Source organism: Microtus oregoni, unplaced genomic scaffold, assembly GCF_018167655.1.
Source record: "Microtus oregoni isolate MIOR12 unplaced genomic scaffold, Mior012 000009F_ref0000495, whole genome shotgun sequence".
NCBI classification, from domain to species: Eukaryota; Metazoa; Chordata; class Mammalia; order Rodentia; family Cricetidae; genus Microtus; species Microtus oregoni.
In genome coordinates this window covers 41,168,983-41,194,743 of record NW_024543068.1, presented here as the reverse complement: position 1 = coordinate 41,194,743, position 25,761 = coordinate 41,168,983, and the positions used below count along the sequence as shown (strand labels likewise).

At 46.1% G+C, this 25,761-nt stretch overlaps 1 protein-coding gene across 9 annotated transcripts in view; it reads right to left on the bottom strand.

Moving 5' to 3' along the window:
• Window positions 1-12,828: 12,828 nt before the first annotated feature.
• The window catches only part of Heatr5a (HEAT repeat containing 5A), a 101,471-nt gene continuing 88,538 nt past the window's right edge, over window positions 12,829-25,761 (bottom strand). For 8 of the 9 annotated variants that reach the window (XM_041658339.1, XM_041658342.1, XM_041658343.1 and 5 more), the window contains 6 exons: window positions 23,222-23,369; window positions 22,371-22,643; window positions 19,270-19,494; window positions 16,530-16,684; window positions 15,555-15,768; window positions 12,829-14,360 (listed from right to left, as the gene is read on the bottom strand). In XM_041658339.1, coding sequence (XP_041514273.1) covers window positions 14,056-14,360; window positions 15,555-15,768; window positions 16,530-16,684; window positions 19,270-19,494; window positions 22,371-22,643; window positions 23,222-23,369 — 1,320 coding nt within the window. In that variant the 3' untranslated portion in view covers window positions 12,829-14,055. Of the gene's footprint in view, window positions 14,361-15,554; window positions 15,769-16,529; window positions 16,685-19,269; window positions 19,495-22,370; window positions 22,644-23,221; window positions 23,370-25,761 lie in introns of those variants that run through there. The other variant, XM_041658348.1, reaches the window with a different exon arrangement.

Below are 25,761 nucleotides of genomic sequence, written 5' to 3'. Positions count from 1 at the left end.
TGCCCACCACACACATGTTGGCCCACAACCGTCTAGAACTCCAGTTCTGGGGAGTACAGCGCCCTTTCCTGTACTGGGCATACACACGTGTTGCACAGACATACATGGCAGCAAAACACTCATACACGTAAAATAAATAAAAAATTTAAAAAGGAATGAAAAAGTGGTTAAGGATATAGCTCAGTGCTGGAGCACCTGCCTGGTGTGGCGGGTAAGCCTCGGCCACGCCCCTGGTGAAAAAAGGAAAAATGGGTGAAAGAAACCACAAGGTAAGAGAGAGACAAGAGAAAGCCGGACATGGTGGCTCACACTTTTCCCAGCACTCGGGAGGCAGAGGCAGGCAGATCTTCATGAGTTCAAGGCCAGCCTGGTCTACAAGAGCTAGTTCCAGGCAACTAGGACTGTTACACAAAGAAACACTGTCTCAAAAGAGAGAGAGAGAGAGAGAGAGAGAGAGAGAGAGAGAGACAAAAGAGGAAATTAAAGAGAACACACAAGACAAAAATAGAATGATCAAAGTAACAGCACACATACATATTCTTTTAAAAATATATACTTATTGATTTATTTGTGGGGGATCAGGGAGACATGTAAGGAGGTCACTCGGAAGTGACTCTCTCCTCCCACTATATGGGTTCTGGGAACTGAACTCAGGTCCTCAGACTTGGTAGCAAGCACCTTTATCCACTGAGCCACCTCACCCTCTCCCACCCCTGTTCATTACATCTGAAAAAAACCTTTTAGACATATTGATTTGTCATTTTGTTATTGCTGCTTGTCCACTTACTGGTCAAAAGACTAGGTAGTATATACCGTGGTGACGAAACTACTCCTTGGAAAAGAAAGACCTAAATTCTGTATACCAAAACACAAGCGACGTAGAGGGTGTATGTAAAGCTGGCTAGGAAGGTAGAGAGAGAAAATCTCCATGGGGCCCTCCTCCCCGACTTCAGTGTGTAAGACCCATGTAGGCATAAACACAGGAGGACGAGACTTGAACAAGGAAGGTTGTAACGTGAAACTGCCCAGGACGGTCCCAACCTTTTCCTGCTTTTAACATCTGCTTTTAAAACATGCTTCAGGTTTACAGCCTCTGGAGTCTTAGAGAGCTCTACACCTTTCTCAGATGAACAAACCTACCAACGAAATGTAAAAATAGCTTGGGTAAAGGGTGGATGGACAATGTCAGGGTCAGTTACATGACTCATTACAAAATAGAGCCTTGCATGGCAGTGGTGGCAGAGGCAAGCAGATCTCTGTGAGTTCGAGGCCAGCCTGGTCTACAAGAGCTAGTTCCAGGACAGGCTCCAAAGCTACAGAGAAACCCTGTCTAGAAAAACCAAAAAACAAACAAACAAACAAAAAGAGCCTCGGAGCAACCCTGAATTCAGAGAAAATCAAAGAAAGGGAAAAGTACAAATTCACTGTAGAAAGACCGGCTCAAGGAACCCAAACCTACTGTTTCCAGCTTTGGGTGATGCAGTGGCCTACTGGGCTCAGGGCTTCTAGATGGAGCCAGGTCCACTGGTGCTTGTAAGCCCAGTGCTTGGAAGGGGAGCCAGGAAGATGGAGAATTCAAAGGCAGCCTGCGCTACGTGAGACATCTCAAATAAACAATCCATGTGCTGAGAAAACCAAGACTTTTCATGAGCTTATTCTCCACAGTCTCCGTCTTTCAGGAAGACCAGATGGGCAGGAATCAGCGTGCCTCAGAGGGAAATGTGAACAGCACAAACCCAGGTGTGGATCTGGTGAGCCCCTCCCCACCAGGGCTGCTCAGTCCTCTAACTTTCTGTCAGAAACTTGACTGAACAAGTGTTTTTGTTTTGTTTCTGTTTTTCTTTTTCTTTTTTTTTTTTAAATATTTATTTATTTATTTATTATGTACAATAATTCTGTCTGTGTGTATGCCCACAGGCCAGAAGAGGGCACCAGACCCCATCACAGATGGCTGTGAGCCACCATGCGGTCGCTGGGAACTGAACCCAGGACCCCCGGAAGAGCAGGCAGCGCTCCCAACCTCTGAGCCATCTCTCCAGCCCTTGTTTCTGTTTTTCAAGACAAAGTTTCTCTGTTCATAGTCCTGACTGTCCTGGAACTCACTCTGTAGACCTGGCTGACCTTGAACTCACAGAGATCTGCCTGCCTTTGCCTCCCGACTGCTGGAATTAAAGGTGTGCACAGCCACCAACTCCTGGCTCTGAAGAGGGGTTTAAAGATGCTTTCTCATCACCACAGGTGAGGAATAGGTAGCTCAAGGTAGCACGATCTTGCCAATGAAGAGAACCTTGGCAGCCTGGGTATGCAGAGCCTGTGAACACGGTTCCTTTTAATATGTTCACAGTCCATTAGGGAACACGGAATATGCTCAATGCCTACAGCATGCTCATTCAGCCCGTCTCTCCTGGGCTGACCAAAGAAGGAACCGTCTAGAATCCTCTGGTTGTGGGTAAACAAGACTTTTCATTTGAGTCATAATTGGTCTCCAGATAATTAACTCGTGGACTTTGTTGGTTAATGCCTCCTCTGCTAGCAGCATGAGATTTTGTTAACACTGAGCTCACAGAAAAAGGGGTGAGGAAAATCTGCTAGGGAACAATATTGTGACTCGGTCTGCTTGCTTCTGAAACCAGTTTGGCTTGATTTTACTGTGTATTTAAACCAGTTTGACTTGCTTTTTTTTTTTTTTTTTTTTTTTAACTGTGTCTCCCATTGGTCAGGGAATGGGAAGAGACTTGAAGTAGCCGCACTTTAATTTGCTGAGTTTCAAAAGTTCTTTGATTTGCTTCTTGGTTCCTTAAATAGCTGGTGTTAATCTCTCTCTCTTGACTTTCTCCCTGAGCGTTCTGTCGCTGCTGCTCAAGGACCTTCCGAGGAGCCAATTGGGCCAGATTTATTCTATGAGGTGAGATTGAAATAGGAGTTGACTTAAGCAGAAGGCCAAAATTAGATCAGGCACAAAGAAAATGAAAAAGATGATTATGAAGTTTGCTCTTAAATTAAATATGAATCTGAGGCAAGCCATATTTCTTCCAGCCAACGAAGGGCCAGCTGGCAGCTCCGTAGCTCCTTGCAGAGTAGACAATCTGCTCAAAACCTGACTTCAGCTGTCTTGGCCCTTGATTTAAGGCACCCGAAGAGCTGGATGCCGAAGGTCTTGTCAACAGGACAACGATTCAGTTGTCAACACTGCGGCCGACGCTCACTTGCCTATCTGGTCTCTTCGGCCTCCATTAGAAATCTCTTGTGCTGTGTCTGGGGGTGCTAGGTCTAACCACTGAGCAATTAAACAGGGGAAGGAGCCTTCCTGGGGATGGAGGCCACGATACCAGCCAGTTAAAGATGGAGTCTCCGAGATTATTGGATCTCTTGCAAGGAGGCCGGCAGTCGCCTTTCTTACAAACATTTTAGTGGATTGCTTTTTAATTCCTTTTCTATTGGAAAACCCAAGGGCCCTTTTGGCCTGAGCATTTCCTTCTTCACTGACCTCTTCCTGTAAGATGTTACTGACGTGTCGGTGTCCTGCCCCAGGTGAGTCAGAGGTCATGGGGCAGGACATCTTCCAAGATTTTTGCATACAGCCACCAAACATCCTCCCTGTGACTCAGCTCACCTCTCAATGGCTTGCGCAGCTTGCCTGGAGAAACATCTGTGGTTTAGATTCTCAAGAATCAGAACCAGAAAGATTCTCTGCTTGTCTGGGACCCAGCGCATAAACTGCCCCGAGCAAGCTTAGCTGGAACTGAGAAGACCCTTGGAACACACAGACCTTTTAGTGCTAAAACTAGGAGCCTTAGGGACCTGAGATGATTGGCCAGCCTTCAACCCTTCTGCAGGGAAGAAACTACAAGCCAGGAGGCCCACTTGCCCATGCCAGCACAAACTGTCATCAATAGACCTAGGTCTAGAGGCCAGATCCCAGGGTGGTAGGGTTCACGTTCTTTGTAATGCTGGAACGTTCTTGTATTCCAGGGTAGCACTGTACAGAACAGGGGCTCACGGCTGTGCCCTGGTTGCTTTCGACATTCAGGGACATGTTTATCACAGATACAGTCACCCCTAATTAGTGATGGATCTCACTCAGGTACTCATTAGGCAACAGTGAAATGAAGTCTGTTTCTGGACTCAGAACAAAACAGTGTGAGCAGGGAGCAGGCAGCTCAGTGAGTAACAGCAGCGGGTAAGCAAACAGAATTGTGCAAATACTGCGGGGGGAGGGGGGGTGGTGAGCAACACCACAAAGGAATATGGCGGAGGGCGTCAACACCAAAGACAAGGAAGTATTATTTTCCTGTCCTCAGAGGGAAAACATGGTCAATAGAAAAGCATTCTAGTTCTTCTGACAAGAGAAGAAAGGTAACCATGGAGACACCCCCATGCAGTCATGACCGCATAAGGAGACATGGTTATCACCTGACATTCATGTGCACGTGTTTTCTGAGGTCTGCAAGGGAGCCCAGCAGTACCCGTTGTCCCTCCAGATCTGAGGCTTGATGTTTTCTTTGTCAGTTTTCTCCCCTGGACACAGATTTCACGAAGCAGCCTGGATTCCTAGGGGTCACTAATCTGTTATACACGGTTCTTTACCACCCTTTCTCTGAGCACCGCTGCGTCTCTCTGAGGTTGTGCGTGTGTTTGGGCTGTTTGCCTGGAGAGGCACAGCGCTGTGTACTCTGAGGGAACAGGCAAGGCCTGAGACCGTGACCTGCTGGGGATTAAACTGGGAGGATGTCTGTTGGCAGCCAGGGGTTGGGAACACATACTTTTTATCATGCCGTGGCACTTGGTCGCCTTGGTTTGGGAGGAAGTCCGAGGAAGCGATCCATCTGAAGAGAGCGGTGTAAACAAACTGGAAGTGACTAGGTGACCTGACATTTGTTTGGGGTGTTACTCCTCCAGTGGAAGCGGGGTACCTCCTTTCCCATCCCACCACACCTTTTCCTGCTGCTGACCTGAAATAGGTCACCCGTCCCAACTAACCTCTGACAACGCGGGTGAACAGAAACTGAGTTGACCTACTTTGCCAATCCGTGTGATGATGTCAATTAGCAAACTTAGCAGGCAGCTTTTCTGCTTGGGGTGGATGCCTGGACCGGGCGCCGACTTTAGGGCAGTACTGAAAGAATGGGATTGTGGAGTTGGGTGTGGTGGCAGATTCCTGCCGTCTCAGTGCTGCAGGGTAAAGCAGGAAGATCAAGAGTTCAGAGTCCTGAGTGAGGTCAAGGCTCGCCTGGGCTACACAAGATTTTGTTTCTAAAAGCTACCAACAGCAGACAAAAACAGTGAGTTCGGGATGGGCTATCACAACCAAACAGGGTCTGGCAGTGTAGATCAGGGCTAGAGCACTTGCTTAGCCTGCACCAGGCCCTGAGTTTGATCCCTAGCACTGGTGTGTGTGTGTGTGTGGGGGGGGGAGTTATGGGGGGATGGGAAATGACGGGTGAGGTGAAAGGGTAGCAGAATATAACCTGTGTGCTGAGCCAGCACTCCAAAAACCAAGTGTTTTACTGGGTGGTGCTGGCACATGCCTTTAATCCCAGCACTCAGGAGGCAGAGACATGCAGATCTTTGTTGAGTTCAAGATCAGCTTGGTCCACAGAGTGAGTTTCAGGACAGGCTCCAAAGCTACAGAGAAACCCTGTCTCAAAAAACCAACCAACCAACCAAAAAGTCAAAACAAACAAAAACCCCAAGCTTTTCAATTTAGAATAGTTTTTGGTTTACAGAAAGGCTGTACAGAAGCTGGCCTGACAGCACACTTCTGAAACCCCAGTTACTCTGGGGTCAGAGGCAAGGACCATTGTACATTCCAAGGACAGTTCAGGCAACTTAAGGAGACCATTTCTCGGGCTGGAGAGATGGCTCAGTGGTTAAGAGCATTGCCTGCTCTTCCAAAGGTCCTGAGTTCAATTCCCAGCAACCACATGGTGGCTCACAACCATCTGTAATGAGGTCTGCTGCCCTCTTCTGGCCTGCAGACATACACACAGACAGAATATTGTATACATAATAAATAAATATTTAAAAAAAAAAAAAGGAGACCGTTTCTCAAACGGTCTGAGACGGTAGCTCAGCGGCAGAGCCAGCATGTACACTACCCTCTCTTCCTAGTGCTGAAGAAAAAGAAAGTTGTGGGGGGCGGGAGAGATGGCTCAGCAGTTGCTCTTCCAGCTGTAGGAGCCAGCCATGATAAGCTAAATAGGAACAGACCACCCGAAGGAAGTTCTTTACTTCCAACCATTAACACCTGCCAGAGTAGGACTCCGTTTAATAAGAGGCCTGAGTCTCAGAAGTTTACCCTGAAGCCATACCTGGCTGCAGGAAGAACAAGCTGAGATTACCTGAGCACCACCCAAGAACCATCTAAAGGAAATGCCTAACGTTCCAACCGCCTTAGGTAGGACCACCTGCCAGTACACACTCACCAGACACCCCTAGACAAATGTCAGTTAATCAGGGGTCCTGAACCTCAGAAACCCCTCATCCCTCCTTTACTACTATAAAAACCCAATTCTAACGGAGCTCGGGGCCCTCTGTTTATTCCAATACGTTGGACATACGGAGAGACCAAGTTTGCAAACTTACCTAAAATAAAGGCTCTTTTGCTTTTACATGCGGAACTCGGTCTCCTTGTTGGCGTTTGGGGGACTTCGTGGATTTGGGCAAACACCAGTGGGTCTGGGTCCAATTCCCAGCACCCACATACCAGCTCACAACTGTCTGTAACTCCAAGATCTGACATGTTCACACAGACACACATGCAGACAAAATAACACCAAGGCACATAGAATAAAAAAGAAAAAAAGAAAACTGAAGGTTTTCATATACCCCACGCCTGCTCGCCCCACTGCTAACATCTCTATGGTGCCCTTGCCACCTTTGAACCCATGCTCAGACTTTATGCAGGTCCTAGCCTATCCTGCCCAGGGAGCCACTTTACATCTACCCCCGTGTCTCCTCCGGCATCTCATGGATGCAGCAGATCTTTAGGTTGCTTCCTGTCCTTGTTTTTGTTGAGGTTGGCAGTGTCTTGGTGGTGGAGGGTTCACTATTTACTCCTTCCCTCCCTTCCTCTCCACCCACCCCTCTTTCTGTCACTGAAGGTTGAACCCAGGGCAATTATGCATGGTGGGCAAAGGCTGCACCACCGTTCTGTTTCGTTCTCATGCTGTGAGAAGCAATTTAGGGGAGGAAGGGGTTGATTTCAATTTATAATCCCAGATCACAGTCCATCATTGAGGGAACTCAAGGGAGGAACTGAAGGCTGGTGGCATACCGGTCCACACGCTACCTCCAACCAAGGAATTCACTTCACACCCAAAGAAGCACAGCAGAAGTCATGGAGGATGCTGCCTGCTGGCTCCCTGGCAGGCTCACTTATAATCAACCAGTTTTCTTCTGCTCCTCCTTCTTTCCTTTTCTTTTTCTCCTTCCTTCCTTCCTTCCTTCCTTCCCTCCTTCCTTCCTTCTCTTTTTTTCCCCCCAGACAGGGTTTCTCTGTAGCTTTGGAGCATGTCTTGGAACGAGCTCTTGTGTAGGCAGAGGCTGTTTATTCGTTTCTCAGCTGCCCAGACCTGAAATAATCACACAGAAACTATATATATATATATATATATATATATATATATATATGTATTTTTTTTTTCGCACAGAAGCTATATTAATTAAAACTGGTTTGTGTGTTAGCTTAGGATTCTTAGTAACTAACTCTTAGATCTTAAATTAATCCATTCCTATTATTTTGCATTTTACCACAAGGTTCGTGGTTTACCATTAAGGTTCCGGGGTGTCTGTCTTTTTTGGCAGCTACATGGTGTCTCCCTGACTCTGTCTACTCTCTCTCTCTCTACATCTCTGTTCAAATTTTCCACCTGGCTTTACTCTGTCAAACCTTTGGCCAAAAGCAGCTTCTTTATTAACCAATGGCAATAAAACATATTCACAGCATACAGGGGGGAATCCCACATCACTCTTGTAGACCAGGCTGGCCTCGAACTCACAGAGATCTGCCCGCCTCTGCCTCCTGAGTGCTGGAATTAAAGGTGTGTGCTACCACCTGGTTGTTCTTTTCTATTTGTTTTTTTTTGTTTATTTATTTATTTTAACTATAAACTGATTGGCCTAGTAGCTCAGACTTCTTATTAACTCTTTTTTTTTTCTTTTTGGTTTTTCGAGGCAGGGTTTCTCTGTGGTTTTGGAGCCTGTCCTGGAACTAGCTCTTGTAGACCAGGTTGGTCTCGAACTCACAGAGATCCACCTGACTCTGCCTCCCAAGTGCTGGGATTAAAGGCGTGCGCCACCACCGCCCGGCTAACTCTTACAACTTTTAAAAAAAGTTTTATTTATATATTATGTACACAGTATTCAGCATGTATGTCTGAATTCTAGAGGAGGACACCAGATCTCATTACAGATGGCTGTGACCCACCATGTGGTTGCAGGGATTTGAACTCAGGACCTCTGGCAGAACAGTCAGTGCTCTTAACTTCTGAGCCATCTCTCCAGAGATAATTCTTATAACTTATATTAGCCCATTTTTCATGTCTATGTTAGCCATGAGGCTCAGTACCTTATTCGGCGAGGCAGTCACATCTTGCTTCTTCTGTGGCTGGATCACAACTGCAATAAGAACTTTCTTCTTCCTAGAATTCTCATTGGCCCACCTCTACTTGTCGCCTGGTTGTCCCACCTATACTTCCTGCCTGGCTACTGGCCAATCAGCATTTTATTAGAATACAAAGCACTCCCCACCCACTCCCCACTTTTTTTTTTTTTTAAGGAACAAGAACTCTGAATCTAATCTCCTTTGTTTAGCTTTTCTCCTGACCATTATCCATAACAACTTGTAACCAACATTCTAAACAAAGGAAAATATCCATAGTCTATTCTTTGGGAGTGAGGGCATAGTTTTCCAGGCTAACTCCTGTTGGTTGGGGGCGCTGATAATCTTATGGGGACCTAAAGAAAATTCAGAATTATCATCAAGTCAGGACTGGAGTATCCTGTGAGGCTTGATAATCTCAGGCAGCAGTCTTGAACCTGTTCTGGATGTAGAACTCAGACATCGGGGCCATCCACTCCTACCAGAGATTTCTCAGGTGGTCTTCCTTGATCAAACCTGATTTTTCTTAACTCAAAATGAATCCACAGCCTCTCATTTTCTGTGGAAACAAAAGCAAAACCTCTTCTTTAAAGTAACATATCTTTTGACTTTTAATTTTTGAAGTTAAGGCATTTACAAAATATTTATGTTTTTTTTATTTATGGCTTTTTTATTTTTAAAAGTTGGGTTTCACTATGTGGCCTTGAATTCACAGAGGTCTGCCTGTCTCTTTCTCTCAAGTGCTGGAACTTAAGGCATAAATCACCACGTAATGAACATTTTAGAAATCCTTCTTTTTACATTGATTTATTGTGTATATACACGTATCATGGTCACTTGTGGCGGTCAGAGGACAAGTCTCAGGAGTTCATTCTTTCCTTCTACTCTATAGGTTCCAGGGGACCAAACCCATGACACCAGGCTTGGTGGCAAGTGCCTTACCTGCTGACTCATCCCATTAGCTCTACAGAAACGATTTATATCCACTTTCTGTGACCATTACATTATTATAAATGTTCTACTTTATTGCTGCTAATAGCTCAGAGTCTAGTTTATAAGTTAAGCTTTATTGGAGCTGTATGTATAGGAAGGGTTCAGCAGTGTGCTGTGCCAGGCATCTCTGGATTCAGACGTGTCTCTTGTGGGGGGGGGGCACTGACTCTCCAGTCATTCTTGCTCTCAGGCATGTTCATAAACGGGGCTCTGAGGTCCTCAGTACAGCCCAGCTCAGATATCTGAGTTCACAGCAGTGGGAGAGGAAGTTTTTAGTGTATTGCCAAGTGTTCTCAGATGCCCTTTCTCAAGAGACCCTCACTACTAAATAGGGACATGGAAAAATGTTTTGTTGATGTAATGGTTTGATTGTAATTGGCCCCTATAAGCTCACAGGAAGTGGCACTATTAGGAGGTGTGGCTTTGTTGGGGTAGGTACAGCCTTGTTGGAGGAAGTTCTATGCTCCAGCTATTCCCAGTGTTACAAGTGACTTCCTGTTCGTTGCCTTCTGATCAAGATGTAGCCAGCACCTTGTCTGTTGGGATGCTGCCGTGCTCCCCACGATGGTAATGGATGGAACCTCTGCACCTGTGAGCTGCTGCCTCAATGAAGTCATGGTCATGGTGTGTCTTCACAGCAGTAGGAACCCTAACTAAGTCAGTAGATGAGAACAGTGAAACTCAGAGGGTAGGATGGTGCCCTAAGGAGCCGCAGCACCGTACCGTGGTTATCAGGCATAGAAAGACAACACAGGAGTGTTTGTGTTTTAGACTTGGAATAGAACCACTGAGCGAGGCAGCTAAAGATAGGCTCTCTGCTTGCTGCCAAGACTGGCTTCTGAGCAATACAGATTTAGACTTCAGTAAAAACCTATATATAGCTGGAGAGACGGCTCAGTGGTTAAGGACACTGACTGATCTTCCAGAGGTCCTGAGTTCAATTCCCAGCAAACACATGGTGGCTCACAACCATCTGTAATGAGATATAGTGCCCTCTTCTGGCCTGCAGCAGAACACTGTATACAAACATAAGTCAATCTAAACAAATTAACAAAAGCCTCCTATGTACACAATATGTTTTCACCTCGCCTAAACCTGCAAACCAGCTGCATGTTGTGGCACAGGCCTTTAGTACCAACACTTGGCAGGCAGGTAGGTCTCTGAGTTTGTGGCCAGCCTGGTCTAGCCTGGTCTATGTACTGAGTTCCAAGCTAGTCAGGGTGACACTAATGATCTTGGTCTCCTGACATTCCAGGCATGAACTACCAACATCCAGATCCTGTAAAATTTCCTCAAGATTCATAAGTAAGAATGGCTGTCAACAAAGAGAATCTGCTCGGAAAGTCCAGCAACCAGAGCCACAGTGCTCGGGGCTCCAGGGCAAGGCCTGGCTGGTTTCCGACTGATGCTGGCTCACAAAGGGCCTGTTGATTAGCAAAGCAAAAGCAGTTAGTTCCCTAAGCTAGACGGTCTATTTTTAGAAAAGCTTTGGGTTGAAACAAAGTCTAGATGCTGTCCCTTATGGCTCAAGAAGCAGGGAGCCTCTTACCCCCCCAAACATAAGGCTTTGGCTGGCGAGATGGTTCAAGGGCAAAGGCCTTGCTGTCAAGCCTGACGGTCTGTTACAACTAGCCCGTTCTGTACCATGATGAAGAGAGACAAAACTTAGATATCTCTAAGGATTTTAATAATAATCACATAAGTGAGTCACCAATCAATCAGAGCTCCAGGACAAGGACCTGGGAGCCTTGCTTCTCCTGGTGGCCCCAAGCAGGGCATATAAGCACAAAACCCACAAACCCTTGTTTTCAAATTAGTTATAATTTCTCCTAATCAGGAATCAAAAACTGAGACTTTCCTTGTGGGTTCCATCATTGTCAGCAGACACAGCTGGCCTTTCCGTCCAACCAATCAGATTCATTTGAAAGAGTTTGGTTACAAGGGGAGAAAAGTTTGACCAAGATAGTTCACTGAAAGCCCTTCAACAAGGAACGCATAAGCCCCTAAAACAGTGATTTTCGACCTTCCTAATGTTGGGACCCTTTAATATATAGTTCCTCATGCTGTGATGACCCCCAACCATAAAATTATTTCCACTGCTACTTCATAACTGTAACTTTGCTACTGTTATGAATCATAATGTTAACATCTATGTTTTCTGATGGTTTTAAGGTCATCAGACTCCAAAGGGATCATGACCCACAGGTTGAGAACAGCTGTCCTAAAGGAAGCCTTAGCTTGATAGGGTCAGGCTGTAAGTCCCTATTGTGGATGCCAGCATGGGAAAGACAGGTTCAAGTGCTCAGCCATTAATAGTTTTCTTATCAGTAATATTTTCAGATAATAGCTAAAGAGTTAGCACTGTCAACTAAGATGATGGATTTAAAAACATTGTGCCACAAAAATGAGCAGAAATCATAATATTAACAACCAAATGAAACAATTAAAAATGGATAAAGCAACAGAAGCCCCTTTACCCCCACAGGCTCATATATTGCATCTTAAATTCCCATTCTATGAGTTGTTTGGAAGGATTAAGTGAGGTCTTGGAGGAGGTATGTCACTGAGGGGTGGGCTTTGAGATTCCAAAAGGTCACACCACATCCAGTGTCTCTCTGCCTGCTGCCTGGGGTATCTCTCAGTCCCTGCTCCAGATCCTGTTTATCTGCTTCCTGCCTTGAGGTTATCGGACTACCCTACCCCTTTGAAGCTGCACACAAGCCCTAGTGAAATACTTTTGTTTACAAGAGTGGCCTTGCTCATGGTGTCTCTTCACAGCCAGTGAACAGTCACTAAGACAGATTCTATCTGGAGAGCACCGGGGCTGCACTCTCCTTGGTAAAGGGGTTTGCTCCCGAGTCTAGCTCTGGCTCACAGCAGAGCACTGTAGGTGCTATTGCTGGTCAACCATCACCCAGAATGTCCATAGTCGGCACAGAGGCAGGACTGCTGGGCACAGTCTCTCCCTGAGGAAGCCATCCAGACGGGGGAAAGCTGGCAGTACCCTGGACTGACAGACTACCCTGGAGTAGTGAGGTAGAAGTTAAATTTCCAGCACAACACAACACGCCGTTAGCCCAGGCCTGGAAGGAGATGGAGTTCGGAGTCACAGAAAGAACCAGGGAGAAGGAAGGGCATTTCAGATGCGGAGACAGCAAACAAATCTCCAAGCCTCGCAGGAGACACTCACACCACTACCTTTCCTGGATGAAATAATTCAAGACACAAGAACATTACAGAAAATTAGCTTTATTTGTGGAGTATAGAAAAGTTGATCATAGTGTTAGAGTCTGTCAGATGTTCTGCACTCTGAAAGCTTTACAAGAGGCTTACATACAAACATAATAAAATAGAGTCCATTGTGAGGCTCCTGCTCGAAGCGGTCTTCTCAGCTCTGCGCACGCCTGTCCTACCGTCTGTGGATGAGAACAGGACGCTGCATTGCTCTGACACACGGCTGACTCACGCAGTACAATACTGAAGTGGAGGCAAGTTAGTGGTCATGAACACAGCCAAAAATATTTTTCCACCAATATGACTTTATCATTTTTATATTAAAATACATTCTGTGTTAAAAAAACGTATTTGTATTCATCGAAGTTCTAAATTTGTTGTACTAAATTTGATATTCATATAATCCCATATAGATAGAGACATGAATCTACATTAAGCTCTCAACATGAATGACTTCCACAAATGAAGACAAACGAATGGAACAGAGGTAATGGGAAATCCACTGAGTAGCAGCGGGATGGAGAAGGCTTACAAATATCAAAGCCCTGTGCACTCAGCAGAGACTGGCTGAAGAGAGCGCAGCCTCAAGCCCTACGGGGACGCTGAAGCTGCCTGCCCCAGTATCTGTGGGTAATTCTAGAGCTGGTTCTGAAATAGTGTTCCGACCACTTATTTACTATTGCCGTTACTAATATTAATGAGCTTGTTTGTTAATTAATTTCGTTTTTGTGGGAAGTCTAGTCCTAGCTGGTCTGGAACCAGCTGGTGTGGAACTTTGGTGCTCCCTCTGCCTCATTCCCTGCTCTCATCCTCATGAGGCTTGAGACACGCAAGGGACTTTGATGCTCGCACTGAATAGGGCAGGATTCGCATTAGCACTGGGTGTGGGGAGGGAGCTGAGGCGGAGCACACCGACATCTGTCAGAGTCGGACAGACGGACTCTTAGAGGAAATTCCCTCATTCGCAAACCTGTGCATTACTTAGTAATTGGGATCTTTGGCACTTTCTTGAAATGCCTGGCAAGAATTCTGACAGTTCCATGGTCTTAGTCAAGGGAAACCAAACCAAACCAAAACTGCCAAGAATGTTCAGCTTTCAGTCACTCCTGAATTAGAGCCGTTGGCCAGACCTCCAAGTGCACTTGTGTCTCCAGTTTCACTTTTGTCCCGGAGCAAGGAAACAATCAAGCGTTACATTAAGGTGCCCAGTGTCCAGAAGAGCAGCATCACAGGAAGTGAGTCTTTAATTGGATGCTTGAGTTCCTGCCCAGGCTCTTGGGGTGCTTAGAAGGCGGCTCCACTCGGACGCTTTCCTGATTGCCCTTCACAGCAGCCTCCAGCCTGGCTTTCAGGGCAGGGGAGGACGCCATGACATTCCTAAACACTGACGAATGTTGAGGTCCAATCTGCATGAGATTCTGCAAAGCGAAGTCATGCAGACTTCTCCTAACTGAAGATGCGGATCCCAGCGCCTTCTCATCCAGAAGGAAGGAGATGAGAACAGGGAGAAGGCAGGCCACCAGCTGGGAGCCTGCGGGGGAGAAAGGGGGGTCAGGAAGGTTAATGAGCCTCACTTGGGGCGAAAATAACCCCGACTCTCCTCACATTATATTATTTGTATCTGGGGTTATCATACCCGCTAACGGTGCATGTGCGTGCATGCGTGTTTAGAGCACACGGCAGGTGGAGGCCAGAGCTCATGTAGGTTAGGCTGGCCAGGAAGCCCTGGGAATCGCCTGTTTCTGACTCTTTGGCACTGGGATTACAAGCAGCCTTCACCTACATACCACCCGGCTGTTTCTGATTTTAGGAATAGCCTGGCCCCAACTTCACTGAAGATGACATGAAAACTTCCTATCCCCTGAATCCAGGTCCTCACGTTGGCAAGGCAAGAACTTCAATGATTGAGCTAGCTCTCCAGCTCGCTCTTTTAAAGATTAACTTAATTAAAAATTCCACGTCTCCTATATTCACACCACTTCTTCTTAGCCTCACCCATGTTCCCAACTCTCTTTCAAAGTCACGGCCCCTTTTCTAAAAAATTGTTTTTTTTTGTGTGTGTGTGTGTGTACGTACAAAAATGAATACATAAATAAGACCTGCCAAGTCGATTTCATGTTGCTCATACATAATGCTTTTAGGGCTGAGCACTTGCTTTGGGGATCTCATCTCCAGGGAAGACTGAGTGTACTCTCTCAGTGTTAACTGCTTGTAGCTCTGCATCCAGGGCTGGGCCCCATGGGATTGCCCTGTCTCAGTCTCACCCTGTGGCCCAGGTTGTTGGTGGTCTTCTTGTCTCCACTTCAAGAGTGCAAGAATCACAGACATGTGCCACCATACCTGGTGATCTTTTTATTTTTTGTTTTTTTTTCAAGATAAAGTTTCTTTGTAGCTTTGGAGCCTGTCCTGGAACTAGCTCTTGTAGGCAGGCTGGCCTCGAACTCATAGAGACCCATCTGCCTCTGCCTCCCAAGTGCTGGGATTAAAGGCATGCACCACCACTGCCGGGCTCTGATGATCTTTTTTGTCTGTTGTTTTTGAGACAGGGCCCTGACAAACCCTTAGCCCCAAGAGATCCTGCTGCCCCAGGAGCTTGAGAAACTAGATTTTGAGAAACTACAGAGGTCATTGTGGTCTCTCCTAAGAGCCTTCTGAGGAAAGGGCAAAAAATATAGTGTGATCACAGACACCGGGGAGAGAGCTGGGACTTAGCGCTGACACTCACGGTGCTGTTCTTCGGCAACGGTGACCAAAGCTCCCAAGACCTTTATTCCTTCTTGGAAGATGTGCAGTTCTGCGGTGTCTTCAGGCTTTCTCTTGTCTATCTCCTGCAGTTTCTCCACAATGGAAGACGCTAAAGAGTAAATGTATGGGTAGGATATGGCTGGATTTGGATACTGAAAAATGGAATGCAGGAGCTGATAGGTCTTCATTTGTACCTAGTGAGGCCAGACAAAAATAAACTGTAAATTTAAAAAGCCGTATGAATGACTGTATTTTTAATTATGTGTATGTGTGTGGATATGGGAACGAGTGAAGTGTCCACGGACGCCAGAAGAGGCATCAGCCCTCTTGGGAGCTGGGAACTGAGCACTGCTCCTGGGAGGGCAGGGAGTGCTAGTAACTGCTGAGCCACCTCCCTCCCCTTTGACATTTTCCACTTGGGAAGGGAATCCTGGCCTGAAACACCCTGTGTGGACGGGACTGGCCTTGGGCCCAGGGCATTCTTCCTCCTTTGTGTCCCCAGAGCTGGGATTACAGGGGTGGCTACCACTCCTGGCAAATTATACCATTTTGTTTGTTTGTTATCTTTTCTTTTTCAAGGCAGGGTCCCTCTGTGTAGACCTTAAAACTCACAGAGATCCGTCTGCCTCTGCCTCCCGAGTGCTGGGATTAAAGAAAGGTATGTGTCAGCACTGCCCGGCTCCTCTAGTTTTGAGACAGACTCATGGAGCCCGGGCTGGCCTTACAGGCCTATGCTACCATGCTGTGTTTATACAGTGCTGGGATCACACAGAGGGCCGTGTGTGCTAGAGATGCATCCTACTGACGGAGCCACAAATCCAGTCCTCCCCGATACTTTTTGTAGGAACAATCAAAAGCACAAAGCACAGTGTATGTATGACAATCATAAGGACAAAGTCTCCAAGTCTAGACAGATTCCTACTGCAAACAGCTCTCTACTATAAAAGACATTTACCACAGGGTCTCCGCTCTCCAGGGCAGCCTTAAATTTCTCAATGCAGCTCTTCTGAAGGCAGGGGACGGTCGTCACTTCTGGACTGGTGGACAGAATGAACACCGTGACGGCAGTGAGGAGACTGACTTCATCAAGGTCATGGTGCGCTCCGTCCACTGAAGAGAAATGAGCGTTAGAAGGTCATATTCACCACCGTGTCTCTCTTTAGTTTGGTAGCTCCATTTCTTTCCCCTACAGACAAACCGACTCTAAGAACCCCGAAGGCTGGGGGTGCAGCTCCATGGTGGAGCACTTGATGGCACAGGCAAGGCCCTAGGTTTAAGCCTCTCAGGTGTGTGGAGGGGTGGACTAGCACACATTTGAGACCGGCTGACTTTGGACATATATGTGTATCTTCAGTTTTCTCATAGTAAATGGGACACAAGAATTGAGTGAGCTAACCTTTATGAGTGTAGGTGACATGTTACTCCCACGTACAGTGCTCTAGGATGTGAGTTTTTGTTTTGTTTCTGGACAGAGTATGCAGGCCTTTGAACTCTTGGCCTCAGTAGATCCTCCTGGGTGACTGGCACACACACATCGCTATGTGCGGCCTGCTGTCGCTGCTATAGGTGCCTGCGCCACTGTTCTTCAGTTTCCTCCGTACTCTGTTAATACTGGTGCTGGGTAAATATCTTAGCACGCTGTCTACATATTCCACTCCTCAAGAGTGAGGAGTCGCCGGTTGCGGTGGTGCACATCGGTAGGTTTTGCTTAAGGACGCAGAGGCAGGAGGATCACAAGTTCGAGGCCAGCCTGGGCTACACATTAAAAAAAAAAAAGAGTGTGGAGGCCACACTATGATGTGAATGAATTTTTCTCTTCTCTCTCTCTCTTTGAGGCAGGGTCTCATGTAGTTTAGGCTAGCTTCAACTTGCTATGTAGCTGAGGATAACCCTGTTTCTCTGTGCAACCCTGGCTGCCATAAACTAGCTCTGTAGACCAGGTTTGGCCTTGAACTCAGAAATCTGCCTACCTTTGCCTCCTGAGTCCTAGGATAAAAGAAGTAAATTTTTGATCTTCCTGTCTTCATTTCTCAAATGCTGAGATTACAAGTATATAATACCATAGCTGGTTTATGAGTTCCTGGGACTGAATCCAGAGCTTCATGCATGCTAGCCTATTAGGCTACATCTGTGGTCTACTTTTGAGACATGGTTTCCCTCTGTAGCTTTGGCTAGACCTCAATACACAGACCAGACAGGCTTCAGTTTTCAATGCTCTTCCTGTCCATTCTCCAGTGCTTAGACTAGAGTTACAGGTATGTACCATTTTCTTTTTTTTTTTTAAATATTTATTTATTTATTTATTATGTATCCAATATTCTGGATGTATGCCTGAAGGCCAGAAGAGGGCGCCAGACCTCTTTACAGAGGGTTGTGAGCCACCATGTGGTTGCTGGGAATTGAACTCAGGACCTTTGGAAGAGCAGGCAATGCTCTTAACCACTGAGCCATCTCTCCAGCCCCCCATTTTCTGTTTAAATAAGTTACCTTCATTTTCCAAAGTGATATTCTAATTAAATATTTTTAATGAAGTAGCTACATATTATTTTGAAAGGGAAAAGTATCAAACTTAACTTACTAAATTACTTTTTTTTTTAGCTTCTTGGGCTTCTGCCTAAGATCAAGTGATATGATTAAAAACAATCCGCACCAAGGAAACAGGGTCTCACATAGCTTTAATATGTGGCTGCTGACATTTCCTGTCCTGCAGCTCCTGAGTGCTGGGTTTACAGGCGGGGCAGCACAGCAAGCGTATGCAGTGCAGGGGCAGAAGCCAGGGCACGGACGCGTCAGCCAAGAACTGCGCCAGCCAAGCTGCACACGCAGCCCACCAGAAGGCTGTTACATAGAGACAAATGACACACATAAACAGCAGCAGCAGTTATATTAATTCAGTAAGTACTTAAAAAACACGTGCCATCAGTCCTCTTAGGCGATGAGACTACTTCACTATCAAGTGGGGATCAAATAATGACTTTAGGTTCAGCTGCTTTCTGGATCCTGGCTCAGTACATTCTCCAGCTCCTTTTATCTCTTAAATATGAACTTTCACCAGTGGGGCTCTGAAAATAAAACCTTCTTGCCAGGTGTGATGACATGGACTTCTAATGTAAGCACCGAGCGGGGTGATGCTGAGTTCAAAGCAACCCTGGGTGACCCAGCAAGATTCTGGTTGCCTCAGGGAAACAACAATACATCGACCCCATCTGTCTTCCTTCTGAGGTCTGTCTGTCCAGGAGGAGCCCACCTGGACTTCTGTCTTCAGCTCTTGCCTGCACCAAAGCATTCCCTGCTCGTCACTCTGCTTTGACTCTTTTATTTATCTTTTTCCTTTTGTTTTTTTAAGACAGATTTTCTCCGTGTAGCCCTGGCTGTCCTGGAATTTTCTCTGTAGAACTCAGAGATCCTCCTGCCTCTGCCTCCCGAGTGCTGGGATTAAAGGTGTGCGCCAGCACTTTTCTTTCCTTAGGCTTCTGTGACTGAATTCTTTTGAGTCTCTTCATCTTGATTTGGGTCCTCTTCCTGCTGCCCAAACTCAAACTGAGTGAATCACACCAACCGTAAAGAGGACAGGGAAGGCGGGGCCAAGTTATCTCTGAACACTTCCACATCCACTGAATATAGAACACAGTCTACCAAATGTAATCAGCTGAGCCGTGCCCCTCCCTTTCAAACCTGCCACCAGTCCTGCTGACCTGAACTCCAACAGTCAAGCACAGTCGCTAGGGCATTCTGCAGGAGGCTGGTCCAAGCTGCATGGCTCTTCTCCGCTCGGGCCATCGGGGAAGTTAAGATTCCTTTCAGAGCTTGCAGGGAGGCTGTGACTGTTGAGGACAACTGTCCCCCAGGTAACTTCACAGCAGTTTCTCTGAGGACTCCAATTGCAAGGTACAATATAGTAGGGAGAATTGAGATGCTTCCTGCAAGAAAGAAGTAACATGCGTTTCAGCAGGTATGTTTTCTCAAGTCCTCACAGGGGCTGCAGAGACGGCTCATCAATTAAGAACACTTGTTGCTCTTGCACCGACTGGGGTTATGGCCTCTTCTGACCCCCATGAGAACCAGGAATGCACACAGTACACAGATATATGTTCTGGCAAGACACCCATACACATAAAATGAAATACATACAGCTAGAAAAACAGTTGTCAAGGAGTACCAGTTTCAGACGTCCAGTGTCATCTCTCTGGGCCCAGAGCACACAGCTCTGCACTACTGCACATGGGCTGTGGGTTTCTTCTTCAGCACCAACTCATCCTTTCCAAAGCACCACCCACAGAACAAACTCTAGAGCATTGCTTATAAATTACAGCCTTTGAGAGAATTCAGTAACTCAATCAAATTAAAAAGACAAAAACAAGAGTCCGTGATTAGCCTACACTGGCTAGCCCCAAGCCTTCTCTTCCGTCCTAGTACTGGTACCATGAGTGTGTGCCAGCATGCCCACCTCTTTTTAATGTGGTTCTTGGGATCCAGCTCAAGTCCTTAAGCTTGCCAGGCAATCATCTGATCATCTGAACCATCTCCCCATCAACTAAGACTTTACAGTTGGTGCCGGGCGGTGGTGGCACATGCCTTTAATCCCAGCACTTGGGAGGCAGAGGCAGGCGGATCTCTGTGAGTTCGAGACCAGCCTGGTCTACAAGAGCTAGTTCCAGGACAGGCTCCAAAACCACAGAGAAACCCTGTCTCGAAAAACAAAACAAAATAAACAAACAAAAAAAATTTGGTGTTTGTGTGTGATACTGGGTATCTTTTCTTTCCTTATTTTCTGAGACAGTCTCTCACTAAACCTGGAGCTCATCAACGGCTAGGATGGCTGCCTCATGAACTCCAGCAATCTCCTTGTTTCTGCCTTTTCCCCTCCCGCAGCACTGAGTTACAGATGTGCAGTGCACTGCTCGGCTCTTCTGAGTTACAGATGTGCACTGCACTGCTTGGCTCTTCTTAGTTATAGATGTGCAGTGCACTGCTTGGCTCTTCTGAGTTACAGATGTGCACTGCCATGCTTGGCTCTTCTGAGTTACAGATGTGCACTGCCACACTCGGCTCTTGAGTTACAGATGTGCACTGCCACACTCGGCTCTTCTGAGTTACAGATGTGCACTGCCACACTCGGCTCTTCTGAGTTACAGATGTGCAGTGCACTGCTCGGCTCTTCTGAGTTACAGATGTGCACCGCCACACTCGGCTCTTGAGTTACAGATGTGCACTGCCACACTTGGCTCTTCTGAGTTACAGATGTGCAGTGCACTGCTCGGCTCTTCTGAGTTACAGATGTGAACTACACTGCACTGCTCGGCTCTTCTGAGTTACAGATGTGCACTACCACACTTGGCTCTTCTGAGTTACAGGTGCACACTGCTATGCTTAGGTTTTACGAGGGCTCTGGGGATCTAAACTCAATTCTCAGGCTTGCATGGTGGGCGCTTTACCAACTGAGTAATTTTTTCAGTTCCTGTTCTAGATTTGGTATAGAACATATATTTTAATTGGAAATAAGATACGTTTATACACATATTAACTTTTATATACAATAGTCACACATAATGCACTTACATGTTGAAGAACATTATAGATCTTAAAACAGAAATAGCATATATACATACACAAAGAAAGCTCAGTATGAGCAGGTTTCTAGGGAAACAACTTCTGATACGGTGAGACGGGAGTTGAACTTTGAAAAAAGACATCTGAAAAGTGGGTTCTGTGCAGTATGGGCTGTAGGAGACTGATGACCTGGATTTAATCCCTAGAAGCATAACCAAAGCTGGATGTAGTGGTGGACATGTGTAACTCTAACATCCCTAGTGCGATGGAGGCCGAGTCACCTGGAAGCTTGTAGATCAGCTACCTACGGGACACAGCACAGCTACAGGAACAGAGCAGGAAGAACCGACTCCCGAAAGGTTGTCCTCTGACCACTATGTATGCGGCAGAGTGGGCCTCCCTGACCCAGCTTTAGGTCATTCTGGCTCAGAGAGAGCATGAATGACTGCAAACAGCAGGATGAAGAGGAAGCCTCCTGGGATGCAGTGGATTCGGCAGCACCTACGGAGTGCCCTAATAGCTATCTGAAGACCTGACGGATTTGTGCACTGAATGGATGCCCAGGACTACTGCTTGATCGATGATACTGTCAGACCTGGTTCAGTGCCTGGACCAGAGTAACAAGGTCACTCACAGCAAAAGTACTCATCTTTATATTTGCTACGCATTTCACTATCTATCTATCTATCTATCTATCTATCTATCTATCTATCTATCTATCTAATCATCTATCATGTGTACAATATTCTGTCTGCGTGTATGCCTGCAGACCAGAAGAGGGCACCAGACCTCATTACAGATGGTTGTGAGCCACCATGTGGTTGCTGGGAATTGAACTCAGGACCTTTGGAAAAGCAGGCAATGATCTTAACCACTGAGCCATCTTTTCTAGCCCCCATATTTCACTTTCACTTTTTGGTGGAACAAACTAGACTATAAAACTAATCTTACAAGATTATAAAAACTACTCAAATGTTTGGATCAATGGGAAAATAACCAGCAACAAGGCCGTTTCTCGCTCTCTAGGGTAGTGGTTTGCAACCTGTGGGTCACAGCCTCACTGGGGGGCCACATATCAGATGTTTATATTATGATTCATAACAGTAACAAAATGACAGTTATGAAGTAGCAATGAAACAATTTAGTGGTGGAGCGTCATCACCGCATGAGGAACTGTTATTCAGGGGGCTCAGCATTAGGAAGGCTGAGGACCACTGCTCTGGGGCAACTGCATGCCACAGCATACCTTCAGGAGAGCACACTGCAGGAAGCTCAGCGAGGATGACCAGGGCAGCTGTGACCAATCTACTTCCTTCCTCTGACAGGGTCTGTGGCTTTGCAGCTTTTACTCTTGGGCTACCTGTCAACTTAGGGTTTAGTTCTGGGAGTTGTCTAACGAGGATGCAGACACACAATTCCAGGGTTGCAAAGACCAGCGACTTCCCAGGCACAAGTCCTCCTGTGTCCTTCCCTTCACCAAACTCTGGCACGGTTTCCTTTTCAGAGGCTCCGTCATCAACTAAAAGACAGGGAAAAATGGCTTGAGAAATGCTGCTTGTTTGGCTTCAAGTAGATGGCAATGCACTTTATTTCTGGAAGGGAAATGCATTTAGTGGCTCAAGTGTGAGGTGTGGAAAGCTGAAGGAGAAAGCAGTTCTCAAGTTAAAAGTGCTGCCTTCACTATGACTTCCCACTGCAATGGATAAAACAAAACAAACAATCCTTATAATTCATTCAGCCTTCAACAGTGCTGGTTTGAACTTAGCTCCTTGTCGTTACAAATGAGAACCTGACAACAGTAACTCCAACAGTGACTCTGTCAAGTTACGGATTGAGAGAGGCTGGGCACTAAGATCAGAATCCAAGTCCCTGACGCCATTAGAAGCTGTACCCCCGTCCCTTGCTGCCTCTCTCTGCACTTCCACTTTCTATGTACATATGCTCCCTCTGCCCTAGGTCTAGCAGTATTAAGACTGCGCAGCGATAACGAGCAACACTAAAAACCGCTGCACTGCACTGTACAGTGCTTGGTAGCGTGGAGAAGTCCTCCATTTGATTTAAGCTCCAGAACTGGCACACGAGGAGTTAATACTTAACCTTCTGCGCTTCGTCTCTTTTCCTTCACATGTTCTTGAGCGGCACAGATAATCTGCCTTACCACTTCAAGAGAAGCCAACTGAATGGAAGGCGACTCTCTGGTCAGAATTACTCGGTGTAGTACATTCAGCAATTCAATACCCAAGTCCTGTCAGAAAACAGAGTGGACACTATTGGAAATGACACTTCTGTGTGTGTAAAAGTAACAATTCTAAGTGCCACAACAAAATTTAGAAAAAGAGAATTTAATAAATTCTTTTTTGAAAAAAATTATTTACTTATTTATTATGTATACAGCATTCTGCCTCCACGTATGTCTGCATCACAGAAGAGGGCTCTACATCTCATCACAGATGACTGTAGGTCATCATGTGGTTGCTGGAAATTGAACATAGACCTCTGAAAGAGCAGCCAATGCTCTTAACCTGAGCCATTTCTCCAGCCCCAATAAATTCTTTTTAAAATAAATCCATTACCATAGCAATAATGGTGGATATCGACACTTCTTTTGTTAGTCTGGAGACAGTCTTATGTGGCCCCGCCTGGCCTCAACATGCCAAGGATGACCCTGACCTCTCGACCCTCCTGCCTCTGTCCCCACAGTGCTAGAATTTCAGGTGTGTATCACCATGCCTGGCTTGTAACATTTCAACCAACCTCAGAACATTCCTGGCTCATTTTGGTGGGAGATGGACTATGACAAAAGATCGTTTTCATTCAAGTTCTAACACGATACTGGAGGCACAGACAAAAGCATAACGGCTGCCATGTAGGCTCTATGGCTAATACTAAAGCTTCCTTGATCTTTACAACACCCTGGGAAGTCCCTGCTCCATTTCCCCTTCCTTTCTCTAAGATTTTATTGTGTTTTATTTATTTTTTTTATTTTTTATTTTTTGATTTTCGAGACAGGGTTTCTCTGTAGTTTTTGGTGCCTGTCCTGGAACTAGCTCTTATAGACCAGGCCAGCCTCGAACTCACAGAAATCTGCCTGCCTCTGCCTCCCAAGTGCTGGGATTAAAAGAATGTGCCACCACCGCCTGGCCTTGAGTTTCATTTTAATTCTTTTTTTTTTTAAACTTTATTTTATGTGTATTGGTGTGAAGGTGTCAGATCTCATGGAACTGCATTTTCAGACAGTTGTGAGCTGCCATGTGGGTGCTGGGAATTGAACCAGGGTCCTCTGGAAGAGCAGTCAGTGCTCTTAACCTCTGAGCCATCTCTCCAGCCCTTGAGTTTAATTTTATATGTATGAATATTTCACCCGAACCAATGTATGGTGTTGGAGTTGTTCAGAAAGGAGCATCAGATCCCGTGAAACTGGAGGTACACAAGTGGTTGTGAGTGGGTGCTAGGAACCGAACCTGGGGTCTCTGCACGACGAGGAAGTGCTCTTAACCACTGGAGCCTTCTTTCCTGCGCCTCCCTTCTCTTTTTCATTAGTTATTCTGGTTGCTGTCTTTCATTTTGAATAATCTGAGTGAATCTGTCATTAATAAATGCTCACTTGAGGGTTGGAGCGATGGCTTAGGAGTTGAAAGCACTTACCACAGCAGAGGACTGGCATTTAGTTCCCAGCACTCACCAGGGCTGCTCACAAGGGCCTATACCACCAGTTCCAGGAGTTACCTCTGAGGGCTCCCTCATCAACATGCAAATATGCACAGGCACACACCCATCCATACACATAAGTACCAATAAAATGTAAAATTATTTGTTTGAATGCATACAGAAAGTAGCCAGATGCAGAGGCACACATCTTTCAGAGGCAGCGGCAGAGGCATATATGAGTTTGAGGCCAGCCTGGTCTAGTGAGTTCCAGGTTAGCCAGGGTTACTTAGACTCTGTCTTGAAAAAAACCATCTCCCACCAGAAAAAAAGAAAAAGGAAATAATCACAACACAGTTTATAATTTAGTCAAGGTCAATTTAACTCAGATAGAACTCCAACTAGCGCTTGAAGCCTAATTAGTGGTACTACTAATTAAGTAAGAGCTTAGAATCATAGAACCCATTTACCTTAAAACCAGAGTCAGCGCCGGGCGGTGGTGGCGACGCCTTTAATCCCAGCACTTGGGAGGCAGAGGCAGGCGGATCTCTGTGAGTTCGAGACCAGCCTGGTCTACAAGAGCTAGTTCCAGGACAGGCTCCAAAACCACAGAGAAACCCTGTCTCAAAAAACCAAAAAAAAAAAAAAAAAAAAAAAACCAGAGTCAGCAGTAAGACAAATGGCACCCACTGCTAAAGTGCCTCCCTAACCCCCATTTCCTCTAACTCTGCAGCCATCCTCATGCCATAGCCAGACTGAAGACCAGGAAGAGAACCCAGACAACAGGGATATTTTCTTTCTTTTTTTTTTTTTTTTAAGTTTTTCGAGACAGGGTTTCTCTGTGGTTTTGGAGCCTGTCCTGGAACTAGCTCTTGTAGACCAGGCTGGTCTCGAACTCACAAAGATCCGCCTGCCTCTGCCTCCCAAGTGCTGGGATTCAAGGCGTGCACCACCACCGCCCGGCTAACAGGGATATTTTCACACCATGTACA